The sequence below is a fragment of the Chiroxiphia lanceolata genome, chromosome 14 (assembly GCF_009829145.1).
Source record: "Chiroxiphia lanceolata isolate bChiLan1 chromosome 14, bChiLan1.pri, whole genome shotgun sequence".
Lineage (NCBI taxonomy): Eukaryota > Metazoa > Chordata > Aves > Passeriformes > Pipridae > Chiroxiphia > Chiroxiphia lanceolata.
The window spans coordinates 4,479,934-4,502,751 of record NC_045650.1 but is presented as its reverse complement, the minus strand read 5'-3'; the positions used below and the strand labels follow the sequence as shown (position 1 = coordinate 4,502,751).

The 22,818-nt window shown below is 45.7% G+C and overlaps 1 protein-coding gene across 1 annotated transcript; it reads left to right on the top strand.

Annotated features, from left to right (window-relative positions):
• Positions 1 to 6,439: 6,439 nt before the first annotated feature.
• POF1B (POF1B actin binding protein) lies at positions 6,440 to 22,123 on the top strand. The gene is given in 15 exon segments (XM_032702349.1): positions 6,440 to 6,769; positions 12,083 to 12,121; positions 12,549 to 12,650; positions 13,734 to 13,934; positions 15,175 to 15,305; positions 16,357 to 16,384; positions 17,233 to 17,307; positions 19,279 to 19,371; positions 20,036 to 20,149; positions 20,302 to 20,454; positions 20,538 to 20,648; positions 21,115 to 21,243; positions 21,522 to 21,595; positions 21,917 to 22,061; positions 22,064 to 22,123. Coding segments are annotated over 15 exon segments (1,785 nt in total).
• Positions 22,124 to 22,818: the final 695 nt, after the last annotated feature.

The window sequence follows — 22,818 nt, the reverse complement described above, 5'->3', positions numbered from 1 at the left end:
AAATGGGAGCTCTCATAACCAAAACGCCAAGTCCCATTTAAAAGAACTGTTTCATGTTTACTCTGCCAAGTTGCTGATGGTGCAAAAAGTTGTTCTTTTAATAATGAGCTGGGTAGAGGAACGCCCAGCACCCAAAAATGTGTTACCTCCTCGGAGATCTACATTTTAATCAGCTGATGAAACAGATGTGGGAGGATTGTCAGGAGCTCTGGCTCTGAAATCCCAGAGAAGCAACCACAGATCCAGGGGGGAAAGTCCTAATTTAAGGTCTCAAATTGAATTTTTTTTTTTTTAAATTAAATTCTGCACAATGTTCTACTTCGGCAAAACCAAAAACTCGGTAAATGCATCCATAACCTGGAAACTTCTCCATGTTGCATAAAGACTGCACTCACAGAAAATTGAAATGTCAGGTGTAAATTATAGGAATACAGCAAACTTTGGTCACTCACAGGTAGAGGGACTATGGAAAACCCCTTAAATTTCACAACAGAAAGATATATATTATAGTATATAATATTTAGCCAAATAATCTGGTGTAGAAGAGAGGACAAGGTGTTCCAGTCACCCTGTCTGGCTGCTACAGTTGTTAGTAGTTACTAGTGGCCCAGTAGCATGAAGCAGGTTAAACTATCCCTATTTATAATCCAGTTTCTGCGCCCAGATTGCCCAAAATATTGAGATATTTTGTTCTAACCTGTGTATATCCAGGACATGCACTGAGCAAAGATTTCCTTGTTACACTTGTTATTTTAAATTCCAATCACCCTTCACACTTGGCCATAGAAATCTTACAGCAGCTGAATAATATGGAGATGATGATGAATCAGAAATTAGGTATATCTTAAGCCATTCTTTCGTCTTGATAAGTTTTTGGGTGGAAAAATAGTCTATAAAATCTGTAGTAGATTTTATTTACAGATGTTAAGAACTTATTCCCTTGCTTCTAATAATTTTATATTCTAACCACTTTTCTGTGTTACTTGCTTAATGATTTCAGATTTTCTTTAAAGACACACCAGCTGTTTCTACAACATGTTTTAGTCGTGTCCAAGTAAGAGCAAAGATAAATAAATACCCAAATACCTGCCTTGTTTTCCTAAAGAAATGCAAAGTACCAGCCTTTATTTTAGTGTGTCCCAATCTCAGCTCCTTTATCTCCTTTAATAAAGAGGATTGTTCCTCAGGGAGTCTGTCCAGGAGAGGGAAATGCAAATTGTTGCTTTGGAGCTGAACTTGTTTCCTGCTCTTTGGTCATAATGAATGTAATATCTTGGCGTGAACCTTGAAATATCTGAGTGCTCAGATCAGCTGCTGTGTTCACATGTCTGCAGGCCCTGTCCTTTATCAGCTTGCTTGGAGCATCCCTGAACTAGAAATTAGACCTGACACCATAATAGAGACACCACTGCTGGCTGCTCAGAGGGCTTCTGCAGTGTCATGAAGAAAGTTTAACATCATCTTTTTATTTAGTACTAAGCCTTATCGTCGGGTAAAATCTTATCTTTATCATACAATGTTATCTTCCTGAGGTTTTTTTTTTTTCTCCCAGTCAATATTTGGTAAATGATAACTGGCAGTGTTTTATTAAACTGAGGCTTTCAAAGCTCCTTAGGATGCTGAGTAAGGTCTTTAATGGGGGGGAGAAAAGTTGCTCAGCGAGGGGTTTTTTTCTGTTTGATCACCAATCTCCTGCATAGGATCAATTATTTGAAACCAAGTAAATTGACTGTTAAATAACCTCAATAATTCAAACAGGAAAATGGTTAGAAAAAAGGAGTGACTTCTGCTTCAGAGTAAGGACAGCAGGGTATTGTTTCATTTCATACACCATCTTTTGAGTAGCTGAAGGTCGTGACAGCCCTCACAGTGTCCTTAGGAAACAAAGTCATTTATTTTATTCCATCTTGGCACTCCATGTACTGTTGTTATAGTATAATACAAAGTTTATTTTTCCTCTCTGCTGGTACAGGAAAAGTAGAAGGAGTGTATTTGCATGTTCCTTGACAATTTTGGATTATAATCATCCTATCTATTAACCAATAGATACAATTTTTAAGTCTAGATTTCTTTGTGTTTTCCAGTGGTTTCTCTTTCTTTTTGAAGTGTATAAACTTCAACTGATATCACAAGGAATATATTCATGGGATAAGAGAGTTTTCCTTCAAACTTTATGGTCTGATAATGAGTTAATGCCATCAAGGTAAATAATAGTCTATAAGCCATACCCAAAACTCTGTTCAACCACTGAATGTATAAAGAGAATTAAAATTCTAAAATCACATAAGAAACATTTCAGATCCAATCCTGCTGCCAGTATTGTGAGACATCTTGTTAAAATATATTTCTAAATAAAATATAAAATGATACAGCAGATAAGAGGTCATTGGAGGGGAGTACACAGTGATGCTTGTGTGGAACATGGGAAATGATGGGCTCTGAGCAGCCTATTGCTGCTCCAGTGCAGGACTCTGTGGTCAGGACAGATAATTCCAGGGAAACACCAGTTTAGGAGCAGTCAAAAAAAGCAAATCAAACATTAGAAGCTGTTAAGAAAATAACAGAGAACAAAAAAGTAGACATTATTTAACCATTGTGTAAATCCATGATTTTTCAACACCTGGAATATTGGTCAAGGGTCTATTAGAACAGGAAAAGGGTCATGAAAAGGACATTAATCACCCACTATATGGAATAACATATCTGTGCAGAAGATTGAATAGGGCTGTTCATCTCTAGACTGGAAGAGAGAGGACTTAGTGGAGAAATTATGAAGTTGCCTGGAAGAACTGAACTAGGAGTCAGGATCAAAAGGAGGTTCTTCAGTGGCAGATCTGCTGGAATTCCAGAGGACTGTGTGGGTGCCAAAAGTTTACATGAATACAAGGAGTGTAATGAGCAAGGCCATATACGTGAGACCAGAGGTTACTGGTGAGAAAAAACCATATTGTCCTTATGAAATACCCAGAGCTGAAAATAATTAATGAGTGGGAAAGTACTGAGAGAGAATTGTTACAGTGGCTCTTCCTCTTGGGACACTTTTTGGAATATACTGATGGTTCTTCAGCACCTGCTTCTGCTTGAGGTCTAGGTGGTGTCCTGATCTGAATTGGAAGAGCTGTTCTTATTTTTTTAATTAAAATATAAATAACCAACTACTGCTGTCCTAAAACAATTCAAGGTATTCCCACTATGTGCTTTTTAATTTTTTTTTTCTTGTGGGAAATAGAGTATGTTGTCATTGCAGAGGCATGAACCAGAAGGGCAAAGGATCAGGCAGCATGAAAAACAACTTGTCATCCTTTCTCTCAGCATTCCCTACCCTGCAATTCCAGTGGAAATGTGGCAGATGGGAGTCCAGGTGCCACAGAGCCAACACTCCAAGCCAACACTTTCTGGGTGGACCCCAGAAAGCACAATCTGCTTATCCAAACAGCTCCAGAGAAGTCAAGGTCACGAAGCCTGACCTGCAAACAGGGAGATGTGGCCATCACCAAGTCATTTTTGCCATGAACACGCAACTTCTGACTGAGCAGAGCTCAGCTTTTTAAAAATCAATGATGTACTTGTGATTAGAGCAGCAAGTTCTAGACATCTGCTCTCATGTCTGGAAATGCCTACAGGCATTGCTGGTGCTCAGGTTTAGCTGGGACCAGAGCAGAGCACTGTAGCCAGGCTGTCCCAGCCACTTGGAAGGAGGAGAGAGGCATCTTCCTGCTTTGATTCCCTCTCTGCCAGGTGTTGTCCCACTATCAACACGGCCTGATATGGATAGTCCAGGGTTAAGAGGTTAATAGGGATGAAGTGGGTGTACTGGGCTATCTGGATCAGGTTAATAGGGACACACTGGGTGCACTGGGCTATCTGGATCAGGTTAATAGAGATGAAGTGGGTGTTCTGGGCTATCTGGATCAGGTTAATAGGGACACAGTGGGTGTACTGGACTATCTGGATCAGGTTAGTAGAGACACAGTGGGTGCACTGGGCTATCTGGATCAGGTTAATAGGGACACACTGGGTGCACTGGGCTATATGCATCAGTGACTGCAGACAGGGCACCTTCCACCAAACCTCAGGTGCACTGATGGCTCTGCCTTCAAGGGGAGGATCACAAAAACAAAGCCTCTGCTCACCAGCTGGTTCTGACTTCACGAGCCTTCCTTTCAGCTGAAAGCAGATTTTTATCTCTGCCTCATCAAGATGCTTAAGGGGTGCAGCTGCCTGCCAGGCTTCTTAACCCTCTCTGCCTCAGTCCTTCAGACAGCTTCTCACCCCCACGTGACAAACAACCTAAAGGTTGTAAATATTGTTTCTTGTTCACTCTTCCCAAGTGAGTACTTTCCTATTTTATACCCAAACATAGTTTTATTCCTCCCAGCCCCAGCTGTCACAGCCAGAACTCCTCCAGAACAGGCAACATCCTGCAGGACACAGTGCAGTATCACCCCAGGTTTGGATGTAACTTTGGTCACATTAAAATTCAAAAGCTTTGTTTGAGGCTCTTTTTATTACCTGGTAGGGATATTACTTACTTTTGTGATTTATGACTCCAATAATCCTCCACATCTACAAAGCTTTCCGGAAGTTGTTCCCTATTTCCATTACAATGGGATGACTTGGGGCTTGCTTTGTGCTGACCCTTGTAGAAATTTCTTTATTAAGCAGGGCAATATGCTGCACACAGGTAACATTCCTGAGCTGGCAAACAAACAAAGTTCCCACACTATATATTACAGAAGCTTTCTTTTCCCTGAGGAGCATTCCTGCAGTTTCTGTAGTATCCTATTGAAGTATAGAATAGTTTCTTATGGTCTGTGTAAAACAGAGACTGTGGCTTACGGCTGTTGTAACCATATTTTATTCCTTCCAAGAAATGGTCTTTTTAAAATTGTTTTGTGAGAAACCTCCAACAGCTTTTCCAAGCTGGTGAACCAAAAATAGGGCTTTAAGAGAAGGTTTTCTTTGCATATATTTCCTTTGAAACCGGTGGGATAGAATTTACCTCAAATGCTTTTTATACACACTCCCATGTAAAGTAGGATGTCTGTTTGGGTTTAATGCCTGAAGGAAGAGTGGAACTTCATATACATGATGAGTATGTCTCCAGATTTCACAGTACCTTAAAATACTGAATTGTTGTAGGCCCTCACTCTAAAATGGATGCATTCCACAGCCTATTGAACAGATCTGGTGAGCACTTTTTAATTTCACAGAATAAGTGGCCAGTGTAGAACAAGGCAGCCAGTGTTGCTCCATCACCTCAAAGGAGTTTTGCCCTAACATGGTCCTATAGAAACTATTTTCTGTTCTGTGTGACTGTACTGTGTGACCTTACAGCACAGTAAGCATGCAGGGGAAACAAACCGACAAAATAAAGAATCTTAAGGTTTATTATTAAGGGTAATATTTATTACACAAGATTGTACAATTATGTGATTGCTACATTACCTTGCAGAACGAAGTTATGTTCTCAGTTAGGGCTTGCCTGACGCTGCCAAAGGAACCCAAACCAAAATATGCTGGATTGAGAAACTGAGTTCACATTTTCTCTGCACAGTGAGATTTTGAATCCTTTCTAGATAAGTGCTATGTTGTATTCTGTCTGTAATGATGAGGGATTTCTGACAAGGGCCCGGAGTGACAGGACAGGAAGAATGGCTTCCCACTGCCAGAGGGCAGGGTTAGATGGATATTGGGAAGAAATTCCTCTCTGTGAGGGTGGTGAAGCCCCGGCACAGGTTACCCAGAGAAGCTGTGGCTGCCCCATCCTTGGAAGTATCCAAGGCCAGGTTGAACAGGGCTAGTGGATAGTGGAAGGTGTCCCTGCCCATGGCAGGGGGTGGGCTTTAAGGTCCCTCCCAACCCAGACCTCTCTGTGATTCTGTGACCAGTACTGTTCCTGAAGGTGGTCTGTGCTCTCCATGCAGTTGCAGGGATCCATCTAGAGAACATTCTCCTTTCCCAGGCAGAGTTTGCTGCGTGGGGGTCAAAGCAGCGGCTCCTGCAGATGCGAAGGGCTCTGTGGGGAAGTTCATCATCTCCTGTGAAAAGTATTTAAGTCATTTAACTGAGTAGCAGACAACTACGAATTTACGCTCCTCCACACACGCTGCAAACAGATAATAACAAATGGCTTCACTGAACACGGTGGTGCTTTATTTTTCTCTAATTTTTGCATTAGAGGTGCTGTACCAGAAGCTCGGGAGTGTGGCAGGTACCGGGCTGCAGGTGACTGTGTTGCAGCTGCAGCCCGGGACCCGCGGCGGCCCCGCTCCGGTGCCATGTGCCGTGTCCCGTGTGCCGTGTCCCATGTCCCGTGTCCCGCCCGCGGAGGGGGAGCGGCCGGGGCTCCCCGCCCCAGGTGCGGCCCGCCCAAGGCGCGGCTCTGCAGGTACTAATCGCGTCCCGCCGCCCCGCCGCACTCGCTGCCGCCGCCGGGATGTTCGCGGGGCAGCAGCAGCCGCAGCCGCCCGCGCTGCCCCCGCACCTCCCGCAGCCGCACCAGCAGCAGCACCACTACTACCGGCGGCAGCAGCACTACAGCACCCTGCCCGCCCGCCGGGCCTGCCCGGAGCCGCCGCCCTGCCCCGAGCCCCCGCCGTGCCCGGAGCCGCCGCGGCCGCTGCCCTGCCTGGACCAGCCCCTGGACGGGGCCGTGGTGTATGACCGGGTGCGCACCTACGGACCGGGCTGCCGCCGGCTCAGCGCGTCCTGCTCCTCCCGGGCCGCCTCGCCGCTGGACTGCGGCCACGGCTGCGACCCGCCGCAGGTACGGGCACCACCCTGCTCCCGCACCCCGGGCCGCTGCTCCCGCACCCCGGGCCGCTGCTCCCGCAGCCCCGGGCCGCTGCTCCCGCAGCCCCGGGCCGCTGCTCCCGCAGCCCCGGGCCGCTGCTCCCGCAGCCCCGGGACGCTGCTCCCGCAGCCCCGGGACGCCGCTCCTGGACCCGCTCCCGCAGCCAGACCCTGCTCCCTGCCCGGCCTCGGGCGCTGCTCCCTGTCACGCCCGGGATGAGCCGTTCCCGGGCTGCGGGTCCGCCCGGCGCGGCGGAGGGTCGGGTCAGGTCGGACCGGGCTCCCCGCGGGGGTGGTTCGGGTCCAGCCCCTCACAGCCCCGCGGGTTTCCCTGTGGAAAATCCGCTTGAGCCGCTCCCCGCCGTCCCCAGACCCCCAGTGCAGAGACCCCGTCGCCGACGGGCGATGCCCCGTGTCCGCCCCGCAGCTCCGTCCCCCCTTTTGCCCCAGAACACCGCTTTTGCCCCAGAACACCGCTTTTGCCCGTTTCTCCCGTGGAACAGCAGCGATCCCGGCGGAGCCGCCGCGGGCGCTGCTCCCTTCCCACGCCGGGATGTCCCCAGCGCTGCTCTGCTGACTCGCTGCTGCCCACGCAAATACAGCATAAATCTGTGTACTTGTTAGTTCTCTTTGAATCGATGATGCTAACGAGGTCCGCACAGAGGTGTTGGAGTTCAGCTTGGAATGCCCTCACAATGCAGTTCAGCAGGTTTGGTCTGTGTGTGTGTTCAGGACGTGGCTTGAAGGTATCGATGGAATTTAACGTAGTTTTAACACATGCAATTGGTATCTGAAAACTAGAAGCCAATAGTTTAAGAACAGATTTGACTACAAAAACAGAAAAAGAGACCAGAATTTATTCTCAAACCATTTTTTCCTCATACATCAGTCTGTCATTAACATTAATGGGATTGCTCTGCTATACTCATAAGGCAAAGGACAGTTGTTTCAAGATGAACTCCTACTGAATTTTCTTCCCTGTGATACAAAATATTTAATTGTCAAAAAGAATCAGGATTAAGCCCGATACGAGATCTGATCTCCTTTCAAAGTAGTGTTTGCAGAGTTTCAGTTTGCCTTCCTCTCTAGGATGGCTCAAGGACAAGAGGAAATGGCTGCAAGTTTTGTCAGGGGAGGTTTAGATTGAATATTAGGAAAAATTTCTCCGTGGTGGTCGAACATTGGAACAGGCTGCCCAGTGAAATGGTGGAGTCACCATCCCTGGAAGTGTTTAAAAAACATGTAGATGTGGCCTTTGAGGACGTGGCCTTGGCAGTGCTGTGGGAATGGCTGGACTCGATGATCTTAGTGGGTTTTCCCAACCCGAATGAGTGTCTGATTGTAATATTTTTATCTGACTTGGTTATGGCAGAGCCATTCCCGCTGTTTCCAAGCTGTTAATCCCTCTTTTGCAAGATGCAGGGCAGGAGTGTAAACACTGTGTCTCACCTCCCAGATAAGTGATCTGCTCACCTAGGCTGGATGATAGTCTGAATTGCAGTCAATTAATTAAATATTCATTGGAGTAAACACTGCAGTCCCAGGCTTCCTCTGCCTAGATAAGTGTGAGCAGTGATTACAGACTCAAATGCTGTCGCTGCCCTATGAAGGATGTTTAATTTTCAACATCTCTTTTAGTCACTGAATCCATTAAGTCCTGCTGATGAAAACTAATTTCTTGCTGAAGTGTTTTGCTGGACGAGACTTTAAAGACAAGAGGGTGTAGCTCAGTCAGGCTCTGTGTGGGTTGCAGTTTCAGCGGCGGAGAGGGAAGGTGCCTAATACAGATTATTAGGAAGTTAATAAAGAAGAAAACAGTAACTAACAGGGAAGTCACGCACTTGGTGCTGAATGGGAGTTGGCAGAGAGAAGCCCTGGGAGGGGTGTAGGACATTCCCAAGAGCTGGTTCAGTTGCCCTTTGAGCTGATTGTGAAGTGAATAATGGAACGACACCAAACTCACATCCGTGTTTTAATGGAACACGAGCATTTTTGGTCAGTGGCAGCCCAGAGCTGTAGTTGAAGCTTTGTACTGCTGGTAAGGCATAGGGCTCTTGGAGCAATATTTAATTTGCTCCTGCAGACCTTGTGTGGATTAATGATAAATGTCTGTGTCCCTGCAGATACAGCCCTGGTGTTCAGTCACGTGGTTGGTGTGTGCTCCTGTGTTCATGTGTGTTTTTAGGGAGAACGAGAGGGAGGGGGAATTTGAATTTGAAAATTGGTGTGTGCACAGAGCACAAGTGTGGGCATTTTGGGGGGTTCAGGATTCAGTGGTTTTTTTGCTTTTTTGGTGTAACTTTGTAGGGGTCAAATGCTGCTCCCAGCCATGGCAGGCTTCATCTGGTTTAATTCACAGCAAATTTTGTTCTGCTTGATCTAAGTGAAGAGTGTTGTTTAGAGTAATTTCTTTTCCAGAATGGCTTATATGTATGAACCCCTTCACCATGTCATGAAAAGGTGCATGCAAATTGTTTGCTGTTAGTGCAGAGGGCAAAACCCTGCCAGGCTTTGTAGGGGTTGTCTGTCTGTATGAGAAATTCTGTCTTTCCACAGCTGGGCTCAGTTCTGTGACGTCCAAAAGGCTCTCGTGAAAGTGGTGTAACATTAACCAGCTTTAGGGTTGGTCTGTGTTGTAACAGCCTTCAAACACAGCCTGCCATTTCCCCATTTCACCTGCCAAATGGAACTCATAAATCCTGGTTAGATGGCTGGATTGCTTGTAATTAGCAAGACAATGTGTTATGGATCAAGGGTCTTGACAGAGGTGGAATTCTCACCTTCATCGCTGGGTTGGCTGAAGTGAAGGTAAACCTGTTGAAATAAAAGTGAATTTACTGATTGCTTCTGCATAACATTGCACACACTAAGTGGATGAATCTATCAATTTATTTTTTTTAATTTAAAAATCTTAAAGACTAACAAAAGTATTTATGAAAGTGTGTTACCTTTAGAAACTATCCTTATAAATCCCATGGCAGGGGTTGGAACTGGATGATCTTTACAGTCCCTTCCAACCAAAACCATTCTGTGATTCCATAAAACAGACCCAGACCGGCTGGTCAGGCTGTTAAAAATTCCAGACTCAGTTGTGCCACTGAAATACACAACAGCACTGAGCTCTCCCCTTTGGAATGCCACCTTCCCCTTCCTTCTCCCGTGCAGAAAACACTGCATCTCCAAAGCATTGCTGGAAATGAGAGAGTAGCCAGAGCTGCGGCTCTTGGGAATGATGGAAGATGAAGTAGCAGCTCCAGAGGCCTTGGAGGTGGCAGCTGGTTGTGCAGAGTGAGGAGCCATGTGTGGGGCAGTCCAGGCTGGCACAGACACAGGGTCCCCTCCCAGCCTGTGCCAGCCCATCCTGCTCAGCAGGAATGGGAGGAAGGGCAGGCAAATCCGTGTTGGTAAAGCAGTGAGGGAAGTGTATCTGCATCAAAGTTCTCTGGAAATGAAAGAGTTTGGGTATCTCAAAAATAAGCATAATTCTATCCAAGGAAAACATTCTTAGGTTCCATATATCATTGCACATAGGACTAGCGTGTCCTTGTGAATATTATAAAGGCCTATTTAAACTTAAAATGCTCCAGTCTTCTCCGTTCTGGATGTGTTCCTCTGGGAGCACACAGGTAACAAGGTAAAATAACTTCCCTTGTTATCCTCCCTAAACCAGTGAGAGTTATGTATCCCACAGCCCTGTGGCAGCGTGGTTTACTCCAGGCAGGTTTGTCCAACTTCCCAGTGAATTCAAAGAGTGCTTTTTGTGTCACACACAATGGTTGTCTGGTTCATGTGCTGTTCTGTCAGCGCTGAGTGAAACAATCCCTGCTCTCCCACGGCACTTGGGTGTCGCAGCTCCGAGTGCTCCGGGACAGAGCCAGTGACAGGCACTGGGATCTGGGCTGGAGGAAGGACCAGTGGGCGTCCATTTGTTGAGTATTTTACTTTTCAGTTCAAATTCTGCAGGTGTCAGTGGTGCAGGACTGGGCTGTGAGTTCTAGAGCTCTGTGTTGTGTCCTGGTACAGTCCGTGGGTTCCCTTCCACGCCAGACCTCCCTCTGGACAGTGTGGGAGGAGCACTGAGCAGCTTTCTAAGCTTCTGCAGCAGTTATTATTTTAAATTTTGTTTTAGTTTTTTAATTTTGAAATGTCTTAATTACTGCAATTGCTGCTAAAAGAGTTTCTTTCCTACTTCGGCTTCTCTTTCCTGATGCTGTTATGATTCACTTTTGGGAGATTTGGAAAACTGCTCCAGGCTTCCTAAACTTATGCAACAGCTGACCTACTTCAGAGCTGCTCTCACCCAGCTGACAATGTCTCCAAGACTGAACTGCAGCCACATAAACTTCCCCACGGGTTTGGGGAAGAAGTGATTTATTATGAAAATTGGAGGTTTTGTGCTGTGAGGAAAAATAATCAGGATGCTGTAAACCAACTAGTTGCCAAATCCTTAGATTGGATTAAGTGGGAATGTTGCTTGCTTGGATAAAGTATTGGTTGTGGAGACCTGAAGCAATGTGTGCAATTTATTAGAGCTGGTGGTGGCCCACAGGATGGGGGATAATGTCTGCAATTGCTTCTGGACAGCGCTGGGGAAAAAGGGAAAAAATAAGTTTGAAAAATGAACAAAGCTGCTGCCACTCATGGGTTCCTGTAATTTAAAAAGGCACTTCTCATTTTTCACTCAGGGATGGGTAGATGTTCCATGTGGGCACCATTTCCATAAGGGGCACTTGTGAAGTTGTGCCCTCTGGATATGACCCAGAGGGGTTGGTGGGCAGCTCCTCTGCCCTTCCATTTCTGAATTTAGGCAAAATACAAGTTTTCTTCCCTTAATGAAACAAAAAGTGTTGAAAATGCACCTCCATATACACCATCTGACCTTGGTATGTAAAATGAAAAATTGAAAGTGAAGGAGGGTGTCTGTGGAACAGGGAGAGGGAATCCATGGAGACCTCATCCAGTTTTGATTTGTAGCCTGTTCTGCTTACTTAGAGAAAATAAGGACTGATTCCATCCCACCTGCTAGGAGGTGATTGAGAAAACCCAAACTAATAAAAAGGAGAATGATGGAATGGGTGTTGCTGTGCTGGGCTAATTCCTTTGGGGTGGGAAGGCCCTGGATTTAAAACATCTCCAGGTGATTGTGGCCCGTGGATCCCAATATATTTACAGCCAGTGACTGTATCCAGATTACTTTGGGAATCCATGTGTTTCTGAGCTCTGCCAGAAATGTTTTGGAGATGGAAGTGCAGTAATACTGAACCTTTGCTTATTTTCCTCCTTGCAGGGCACTATTCGAAGGATCATTATCGAGAATCCCGATCAGGTAGGAGAGTGTTCAGTGCTGGAGTTCCCTCAGTTGCCCTCATTCCATGAAGTGCCCAGCTGCATCCCGTAGGGATGAGAAACTTTGGGATCACACAGCTCACACCTCTGATGGTGACAGATGGAATTACTAGGGATTGAAAATGCTGCAGAATGGCCAGTCAGGCTTCCACCTTCAGCAGTGAAGTTTTATTAAGATTAATTACTAACTGTTCCTCTGTATTTATTTCACATGGTCTCCATGGAAGCACAGCCACTTAGTTTCCAAATGGACGTACACTCAAATGGACACATCCTAAAGGAATGTCCTACAATACATGTGTCTTCAAATTACAAAAATCCCTTGTAGTTTTTTAGTCAAAATCACACTAATCCTGAATTTGCTGTTTGACAACGTTTATGGATGTTTTTATTTACATGTCTTGCAGGAGCCATTATCCCCATTTCTCAGAGCGGGGACTTTCGGTCCTGGAAATAATGTCATCTATGAAAAGACAATAAGAAAATATGAGCTATTAAATCCCCTCCAAGTAAGTTGAGTGTTTACATTATCTATTTTAAAAAACAATTTGATATTTCTGGCTTGGTTTGGTTCTGGTTTTTTGTTTGGTTTTATTGGGAATAGCTGCCAACCTGAGAATTGCCTTGCTGTGATACAGGACACAATCTCAAAGTAAATCAAGCAATATTTATGGAGAGCAGAAACTGAAATGTTTGCTTTATAATTCCTAGTAATTTATTCTTGCAGAATAACAAACTGCCATTGTATCTCTAATACTGTCAGTCAATATCCGAATAGTGACTGAGAATTGGTTTCTTGCAGTAACTCCACAACAGAACGACCAAGATAATTCTTTACAAAAAAGGCATTAATAAGACAAATTTATTTTTTTTTTACTCTTGAAAAAATGTATTTGGCAAAACTGTCTGGAATTTCATCTTAGAACTGCTGTTTTGTCAATAGCAAAAATACTACTCCTTTTTCTATTGCTCTGAAACATTTCCCAAGGAGAAAAGAATTGAAATTAAGGGTATTTCATAATGGTTTATCTGGGGTTTTTTTACTTTATTATTTAAAACTGAAGTTTTTGTGCCAGTCTGGATTTTAATAGGTGAATTAGGTGTAATATACATTCTCTGAAGTGGAAAAGGGGAGCGGGGGTGGGGAGGGGAGGTAATTATAAATAATAGCTTTTTTCTTTCCACAGCTGGTGTGCAAAGAAAATAATAAAAAATTCTGGAGTCATATTTTTACTTCTGGGGTTTTTTTACCCGGGGTATATCTAGATTTAAGTCAAATCAGGAGTGTAGTTTTGAAGAAAATTTCCACATGTGGTTAAACACACCATGGGAAAGGTGTCTCTTCTGTGCTTCTCACTTGCAGCCTCTAAAAGGTGAGGGGCTGGTGAATTCCAACCCTGAAGTACGAAAGCGTGAGGCAAACTCATGCTCAGTCAGGAAAAAAATGAAAAAGGCAATTTTATTGGGATTATTAAAATATCTGAACCCGCCATCAGCCTTCCCAGTCCCGAACACATTTCATTCATTTCGGTATCGAGCTCCCAGCTCGCAGGGCCGTGTCCAGCAGCTGAGAGCACCCTTTTTGTTGGCAGGAGAAGCAGTTCCAGGTGTCCCAGCTGTGCCAGCAGGCAGAGCAGTGCCAGCCCTGCCCGGAGCCGGCCCCGGTCACCCACCAGTGCCAGCACACCCAGACCAGCAGCCCCGGCGAGGTGTTCCCGGTGTTCCCGGTGCCGGGGAGCGATGACTGCCGGGCCCACACCGTCAGGAGGGTCCCCCTGCACTCCTGCGAGCCGGTGAGGGCCACGGGCTGAGGGTTCTGCTGCTCCTTTGGTTTGTGTGCAGAGGACGAAATTTGGGGGATGAAGGGGTTTGCGTGTCTGTGATCCCCGGGTTGGGTTCAAACCCTTCGCAGGTGATTCCTTACGAGCGCGTGGTGCTGAAACAGCAGAGTCCGGGGGTGTGTTACAGGGAACTTCGTGTGCTCATTGCAGACTGGTCTGGGACTGTCCAAGGCTCTCTCCTGTGCTGTTGGGGGGAAAAAAGGCTGGTTTAGGTGTTGTATCCTATTTCTGGTTGGCATAGACCTGTGCTAAGGTGTCTTGGGCATCATTCCGAGGTCCTTTAACTGTGTAAAGTCTTGCCGATTTGTTTGGGTTTGTTTTTCTTTGTCTGGGAGCGTTACCATTGACTGAGTCAGGTTTCCTCTGTCAGTCTGTGCAACAAAGACTGAGGGATGCACGACTTCTGCCCCTAGTTTTGGAGAAAAGACATGTTGTTCTATAACCTTGACAAGCATCAGTTCAGGATTTCTTTCCTCCTACGCTGATCAACAAGGGCTTCAAATGCATTTCAATTTGATGCAGAAGTTTTTGACACAGATTCACTGGAAATACTAAATGTTTGTTTCTGTTGTACCTGTACCCTGAGAGTGGAGCTGGGGAGGGAGTGCAGAGTCCCTCCTGAGCACCCAGTCAGCGTTTGGGTGACAAGACAAACATCCTGGGGACCTTGGTGTCAGACTTGTGCAGAACCTTCATTGCCAGGCACTCCCATAGACCAGCTCAGGCACACTTGGCTCGGGCTGCCTCTGGAATTCTTTTGTTGTTCACAAAGGAAAACATTTGGACTGTGCAGTGCCAACCCCACTGCTGCCCTGGGGGATCCTGCACCCGCCTGGTCCCATCTGGGTGCTGCCCACGGGTGTTTTATCCACCTCAGCTGTGGCAGCAGGTGTCTGACAGATTTCCTAGTTCCCAACACTTCCCATTTTAGCATCCTGACGATTACATTGCTGTGGAAGAGAGTACTTTGCCTACTTCTTGTCGTTGTAAAGGAAATCATTCGTTTCTGTGCAGTTTACTGAGAAGCAGGAGACACAAAAGACTCGTTACCAAGGAAAAGCACAGCGTAAACAAATTGCAAATTAGTACGAGCAAACCAGCCCAAATCCATCATACCTGTAGCATTCTCGTGTTCAGCTTTCACCCCAAAGAAGGGAGCTCCATTCTGACCTCCCTGCCTGTGTCCTGCCAGGTGAACTGCTCCCAGGAGAGCCCGGACCAGCTGGACTGTCGCTACTTCGGGGAGCTCCTGGCTGAGCTGCACCGCAAGGGCAACGACCTGTACAGCTGTTTGCTGCAGCACGTGGAGAAGATTGGAGGCAGGTACTGGCATTGGATCTGTGCTGCCCTTCCCATATCCCAGAAATCTGTGCACTGCACAGCTGAGAGGACAGTGTTGGTTGAGAGTTGTGCTTTTTTTTTTTTTTTTTTTCTTCCCGGACAACTAGAATTGACTGCATGTTTTACACGTTCATAATTTGCAGAGTAACTGAGGACATAAAAATGCTGCAAGCCAAGGAAATGTATTGAATTTGATGCTTTTTCAAATTCATTAAGGAATATGTATCCTGTGCCTGTTTGCACATCGGGCAAACAAGTACTTACAGCACACTCTGACTTATATTTAATGACATGATTCTATTGCTGTGTTCTGAAAAAATGACCCAAGTATCCAAACTTCCTCTGTCCTGTTGCGCTGCTGTGTCATAAAAGACAGCCACCATGAGGCATAAAGCCAGGTCTCTACATGCAAATTAACATCAAGCACGTTTTCTGCAGAGCCCTGCAGACTGTCTGTGGGAAGAAATGCAGAGTCACAGCAACCACGGCTCTGGGGCTCCACAGCCTTCCCACCCTTCCCTCACAACCCCCTTCACTCCCAATCCCCTTCACTCTTCCCTCTCACTTCCAGTCTTAGTGCTTCCCAAAGCCACTGAAATTAAGGAAAGTGGTCCCGTAAGCAGGGAAAAGGGGAATTTAACCATCACAGAAACCCTGACGCTGCCAAGTAAACACTTTCAGCATGTCAGTGGATTGCAGCAGAGTTGTGGGCAAACCATTACCCAGGCAATTAATGTAATTGGGTTAACTGCCCATAATTGAGGTAACTGCCCAAAGAAATGGGGATAGTCAGCCTGTGTCAGCTGTGCTGCTGTTGGTACTCCAGGCTCCTCAGGAATTTCCCCATGGAGCGGTGTTTGACAGGTCACATTGCCTGGCACCCCAGAGGGAAGGAAACGGCTCTTCAGCTGATGAACACCCTTCCCTGCTCAGTGTTTTATAGACAGGCTTTCAGCGCTGAATGTGGGTGTGAATTCTTAAAGTTCTCAAGCAGCTTTTTGTTAATGGATCCTTTGAATTTTGTGTTTTACAGGAACCATGACATCGAGTTCACATCTCAGGTGAGCACAGGCTGCCCCCTGATGTCAGTGCTGATACCAGTGAGGGGGGGCTGCAAGGGAATTAAGCCAAGCTCAAGCCACTTCACATAAAGGAGGCCGGTCTTTGTTAGTGAATGATTCCTGCTTGGCATTAATATTCAAAGCCTGACACCTACTGCCAGGCAGGTATTTGCAAATGTGATAATGCTGAAAGGAAACTTCAATAATTTGCATTATTGCAGTATGAGAGTCAAATTTTAGAAGTCTTCCCTGCAGTGTCAATAATGGTTTCTGTGGAAAACAACTTGCACAGGTACCTGTATTCCACAGTGTGCTTTTGAAAAGGATCCTTCACTCTCTTGCCAGTAAAGCTGCTGCTGAGCAGCACGAGCTGCACCTTTAAAGGCATTGTGTGTGTGGCAGAAATACTTGTCCAGGGTTCAACTGCAGACAGCAAATGCCATTGAACAGCTGGCACAACCTCCTGTTGGTCACCTCGTGTTCAATGAGTCTGTCCACTGGTCAGAAACACGAGATTTGACCCGACCATAAACTGCTGGGAGTTGCTGTAGCATCAGCTGTTTTTTCTTGGGAGAGGATTGGTTTGAATACTGTTTTTAAAATAAATGTGGAACTCGAGGATTTGAATATATGCTTTATGTACCACTTCATCTCACTTTGTATATGCCCCAAATATAAAAGACTGGAATTTTTTTTAAATATTCTTTAATCTATTTTCATTCTTATTTGCCTTGTTCTAAACATGTTTTTCATAGTAGGGCTGTGTAATTAATGAAGAAACCACATTACTATCTACCAGGCAAAATTCTTAATCAAGGTGTCTCCCCTTTCTTCCCTTCTTTGCTTAGACTGAAGATATTGAAGAATTAATCCCCAAAGGACTGTCTGAGGCAACAAAGCAGCAGATTCGTTATCTCCTCCAGGTATGGGAGTGTGGAAGCCAGCAGGAACTTGAAACAGCAGCTGGCTTACTCACAGCAGGGACTTTGTACATAAGAGAGTTCACTCTGTACTCCCCTCATTCCATTTTTCTGGTGTGCAGGGGATGGAATGGTCCAGGTGGCCGTGAGGGAAGTGTGGCAGCTGGACCTACAGTCCCATTTTTTAGACTGAGCTTTACTGGTGCTTTCCTGCAGTTTCACTGGAAACTGTCTTGGCTTTTGATCACTGACAGCAGAAACTGAGACCTTTCATCTTTCTGTCTGTGTTGTGTATTAATACTTTGCTTTAAAAGCCAAAAACAAATAGTAGGCACTGAAAACACATGGCAGAAAGTATTGCAGTGCTGGGAAACAACTAAATGCCAGCCAGGAGCAGAGCCTGCATCCCAACTGCTCACAGCCCAACCCCATGGCTGGGGAGGGAGCTAAAGAACAGATCAGGAGGACAAAACCCTTTACAAATGGAACCACAGCAGGAATGGGGCTGTTTGTTACCGAGTGCCACAAGCACAGCTCAGCACTTAGTGCTGCGTTTGCCAGGCAGGAATGTTGGGACAGAATCCAGAACAACCTGCACTGCTCTGCAGGTGTGTCCTGAGCCAGGCTCCCTGAGGTGGGGGTAGGGTGATCCTACCTGGGAGCTGCACACTGGAGTTGCTTCCTGTTAAAAAAATATCCATGGAAATGAAGTTGTGAACAAGCAACCTGGCCTGAGCTCAGAGCTTGTCTTGCTTTAAGCAGGAGGCTGGGACAAGATGAGCTCCCAAATCCCTTCCAACTTCTCTTAGAAGGAGGATGGACATCAACACCCAAGTAATTGCTGAGTGGGGTTTTATTTAAGTTTTATAGTGTCTAAATTCAAATATTTTGACTTAATTCCTTCTTTTAAACTGCTCTATAGTGTATTTAACAATAAACCCAACAAAACCAGAAGTCAAAACTGGAATTCTGCTTTAATTAAAAAACAAAGAGGTGGGTGACAACAGAAATGTGATTTTTGAAGCCTCAGTCACACAATGGCACCAGTGGGGATAAAAAAATCACACAAGGGCCAATCCCCACATGGATGGAACTGCGAGAGCATCCTTCAGCTGGGATGAGCAACAAATCAAGGGAACAGACAGGAAGGTTCCCTTTTGTCCAGGCAGTAAAAACCATAGCTTTTGCACAGAATATTCAGCCCTTCCAGGTGAGTCACAACTTAAGGATTTACTTGTGTGTCCTTTCAAAGTCTGTATTTCTTCTTTAAAATACCAGAAATGTATCATGAAATGCAACAACTTGTGTTTTCACCTGAATCAATAGACAGCTGTCACAGGCATTAAAATTAACATTCCAAAGGAGAACAGTGCTTGGCTGTGATGCACTTCTGCCTTTTTCTTTTATCCAGGTGACTCCTTTCATCTTTGGGATCTTTCTCCTTTTAATGGGAGGAGTTGGTTGTATGAACTTTTTTAATTTAAATTTTTGAAAATGTTAATTAAATTCCCTCACCCTTGAGCCCAAAGCCTTGCCAGATCTCAAACATGACTCATTCCATGGCTTCTCAGGCAGGGCAGTAATTTTTTTAAATCAGTGTAAGCATAAAGCTTTGAATGCTCAAACAATGATCGTGCAATATTAGCACGTTCATTTTTCCCTTTATTGGTATACAAAGGCAGTTCCTTACTCTCTTGTTCCTTCCATTTTAGAATGTTGTCCTGTGTTGCAAGGCAGCAATTTAAAACTATGGCATTTGCAGAACAAAGTGCATGAAAATGTGTTTCTCGTAGAAATTGTGGGCACTTCAAAGGATGTGCAGTATTTTAAGACTGATTTTCAGCTGTACAGCAGTTTCTGTTCTACCTCTTGTCAAGCATATTGTAAACAGAGCTAATGAATCCCAATTATCCATTTCATTTTGTAAACAGAGCTAATTAATCCCAATTATCCATTTCATTCTTTCCCTCCTAGATGAGAGCGACGTCGGATAAATCCCTGAGACTTGTGCTTTCCACTTTCAAGAATCTCCGTGAGGAGCTGTGCCATTTGCAGGATGATCTGGGGGTGAGCAGGTTCCTCCCTTCCCGGGGCTCATCCACCTGTTTTCCCTGGCAGCAGGAGTCCAGCGCTGACATTCCAGTGCTGGATCCAGGCCGGGGCTACTCTGCTCACGCAGCAGAGGAGGTTGGATGGTGCTGGTGGCTTTGGCAGCTCCAGAGGTTCTCTGGGTCCAGCGTCCCAGTCTGGAAGCTGGAGCTCTGTGGCTGTGGATACAGAGAGCTGTTAGGGAAGCAGAAATGTTTCCCACACCAGCCCAAGTGCTTGGCACCACTGGGAATGTCACAGCATTCTCCTGTAAAATGCAAAGTTTAGGGAGAGGGTGTTTTAACTGTCATCTTTAACAGAGAACAAGGAGGTCTTAGTTTTAGGTTGGTTGGGGTTTTTTTGTTGGTGTTGGTGTTGGTTTTTTTTTTTTTGGTGGGATTTTTGTTTGTTTGTTTTCAGGTTTTTTGTTTGTTTGGGTTTTTGCTTGTTTGTTTTTGTTTAAATTCTTTCTGGGGCAGACTGGAAGAGCAGTGTCCAGGATCCCACAAAGCCACAGACACTGCAGGGTGTCCTATGTTGACTATTTTCTCAGTTCTAGAACGTCCCTTCAGTGTGTTGCACTTCTTGGGAAGAGTGTACTGAAAAACTGCAGCTGTTGACTGTGAACACTTTTGTCCCACAGAAGCTGGAAACCGACAATGTGTTGCTGAAGAAGGATTTGGCTTTTAAGGATTCTCAAGTAAAAGAATATGAAACCATGCTGGCTTCTCTAAGGGAGAACAATCGTCAGCAGCAGGTAAATCCAAATGTAATTCAGATTTCAGCATAATTCCAGTCAGCCAAAAACTGGGCAGTTTGCTGACTTTTGGGTATTCTCTGCTGCCTGGTGTGTGTGGTGCTGTTACTGCCTTGAGGAACTCGTGCACTCACTCCCTGTGTGTTTTCCAGCAAGGGCTGAGGGACAGCACTGCCAAGTGCCGCTCTCTGGAGGAGCAGCTCCTGTCGCTGCGGCTCAGCGAGGGCGAGAAGGACTGTCAGCTGAAGGAGCTGGAGTACGGCAAGAGGGCCCTGGAGCAGGAGATCCAGAGCCTCAAGCTGCAGGTAACACTCACCTGCTCTGGGGGCAGTAGCTGGTACTCACAGACAGATTAAAGTATGCAAATAAAACGACTTATTTCCTGCAGAGCTGCTCCAGCCCCACGCTCCAGACCACCACAGATGAGCTCTCCAGCAGATACGTGGAGATGATCAATAACCTGAGGGAGGACAAGGACCGGGAGATCCGCAGCCTCAGGGTGAGTGGTTCCACCTGGAACGTGTGTGGGAGCAGGAAAAGAGCTGCTCTTGTCCCTAACAAGAAGAATGAGCTACCACAGGTACCTTTTGGTTCTGCAGTTACTTTATTCAGACACTAATGATGGCTCAGAAACCCTTATATAGAACATAAAACCATGATTAAAAAAAACCCCAACGTTTGTTAGATGTAGAAATTAGGGATCAGTCCAATTAGCAGGCTTTCCTAAGGGGTTATCTTGTGCGTCCTGATAAGGTAAGAAATTAGTCAAAAGACTGAGTTATTAAACTATTAAACTGATACTGGGTTGAATTCAGTCCAATCAGCACTTTCTGAATTTACTGTGCTGCTCAACTTTCTGAGTTGGAAATCACTGGGTCTTACTGTTCGTGCTGGTAATGAAAAAATACACCCTTCCTGCCTGGAGCACACATTCCTGACTGCTCTGCTCCCTGCCTGTTTTGCAGTCCCAGTTATGCCAGTTCCAGCAGGACATCTCCAGGAGGGAGGGGAGCAACAGTGACTTGCAAATGAGGCTGCACGAACTGACATCGATGCTGGAGGACAAAGAGGCTTTTATTAAACAACAGCAAGAGGTAAAATAATACAAGTTGTTTCTCTTTTAAGAGTTTGTGTATTAAAACCTCCATGTCCTGTGTAGGTGGAAGCTCACTGGGAAGTCACTTGTCCTCCCCTGGCTCAGGAATCAGGGTTAGGATTTGTTCTAACTGAATCCTCTGCCAGCCTTCTGGAAGGACAGACTTTTCAGACTGTTCTCTGGGAAGAATTTCTGCAAATATTTTGTAGCGACTTTACTGAACTGATGCTTCAGAAAACATTATTTCCTGTGAATGTTTTCTGTTGGTTTTCCCAGGAGCTCTTCAGACTGAAGCACGAGAAGTTATCGGGCAGTCAGTCCCCTGGAGTGACAGCCATCATCACTAAAAAGTAACGTGGTTATTCACCTTCCTTAAAAATACATCCTTTGGGTTCTCTTTCCTCTCTGCTAATCAAGCTATCCCTGTAAATGTCTTAATCCTGCCCGTTCAACCTAAAGGGGAAAAAGACAAGAGAGGTTTTCCTGTACAGGGAGGGTTCAGCACTGGGAGGGGGGTCCAATGTGTCACAGTGACACTGAAATGTCTCTGCTGGCTTTGTGCAGCTCTTTGGGGATTAAGGACTGGCAGGGCTGTGGGGCAAGGTCACAGTTAGGGATTTGGACACAGGTCTGCAGATCTCATTCTACAAGTTGGCAATTCTCTTTCACAGGTACAGGAATCAGTACCCTATTCTGGGCCTCCTGTCTGATGACTACAAGGTCACATCACCTGTCAATAAATCCCAAACTATTGTCATTGAGAGGACTGGGGAGATATGGAAACACGTAAGTTTACCTGGAGAGGGGCTGTTCCCTCCCAGCAATCCCCAAGTGTTCAGTTTAACTCCAAAGCAAGTATTGGCCAAACTGGCAGCTGAGAGAGGCTCTCATGGTAATTTAACTCCACAAAAAGCAAAGTGACTGATCACAGTTAAGGAACTGTCCCGGCTCTTGCAAGCTGCAGTAATTGGTGGGTGGGGTACAAATAAAACCTTTTGTTGCTTTCTCTGGCATGCAATTACCTTGAACAAAAGCAGCAGGGCTGCTCTAACACCAGTCCCGAGGGTGTTGCTGTACTGGGCAGGTGGGAGGGATGTGTCCCTGCTGTGCTCTCAGGTGAGGAGGGTTTTGGGTGGGCAGTGCTCCTTTGAATCAGCAGCATTAATGACTCCAAGCTATTACTAAAACATACTAAACACCACATCCCTGAAACTCAGCTTGAGCCAGGGCAGTGGCTAACCCAGGAATGCAGAAAAGGGGTGACACTTTAGGCAGTGATTCAGAGTGCAAATAGAAAATAGGGCTGCAGAAGCTATTTCTGTTACAGGGCAGGGGCTCGTGAGTCTGCTTACACCAGACTCAAAATAAAGTCCAAGGCTGGAGAAATGTCAAGGTGCTGGTCCCCAACAAGGTGTTCTGGTGCCTGCAGGTGCAATGACACAGCAGCACATGGACATGGGAGTTAATAGTGTGGTTTGGGGAGATACAACCAAGAGACAGTCGAAGGGTAACACACCTGGTGTATGTTACCTGCAGTAGGATTAAGTAAGTAAAAGGCAGAGCTCATTGGCCA